Here is a 348-nt window from a genome sequence, read left to right as displayed (position 1 = left end):
ACTCACCGTTCTGACTTGTACAAGTGGCTTATAGAAACAGTCCGAGAAGTCAGGCGTCTCCCAAGCAGGGGGGAGAGGGGGAGGAGTGGGGAAGGGGCCACACAGCCGAACCGCCCTCCCCGTGTGGCCCGGCGGACACCTCTCCACGTTCCGCTCGCCGACCTGGAGGAATAAACAAAAGGCGCCATGGGGAATCATTCAAGCGGGCCTCCTAGATGATGGCGAATGACTATTGCGTTCGTCCATTGATAAAAAAAAACACTTGTAGAAGTAATAGCCAAATAAAGTACCGACTGATTTAATGAATAAGACAAACAGATAGGCAAAGCAGACAGATAGGTTCTTTCT

At 51.1% G+C, this 348-nt stretch overlaps 1 protein-coding gene across 1 annotated transcript in view; it reads right to left on the bottom strand.

Moving 5' to 3' along the window:
- Nucleotides 1-348, bottom strand: part of LOC119588850 — a gene marked incomplete in the record, with an annotated part of 17740 nt that overhangs the window by 5558 nt on the left and 11834 nt on the right. Inside the window, 1 exon segment of the mRNA XM_037937491.1 lies at nt 7-162. Within this exon segment, the coding sequence (XP_037793419.1) occupies nt 7-162 (156 nt within the window).

Source organism: Penaeus monodon, chromosome 24 (genome assembly GCF_015228065.2).
Source record: "Penaeus monodon isolate SGIC_2016 chromosome 24, NSTDA_Pmon_1, whole genome shotgun sequence".
Taxonomy (NCBI): domain Eukaryota; kingdom Metazoa; phylum Arthropoda; class Malacostraca; order Decapoda; family Penaeidae; genus Penaeus; species Penaeus monodon.
The sequence above is the reverse complement of the archived record's forward strand: the minus strand, read 5'-3'. Positions and strand labels throughout refer to the sequence as shown.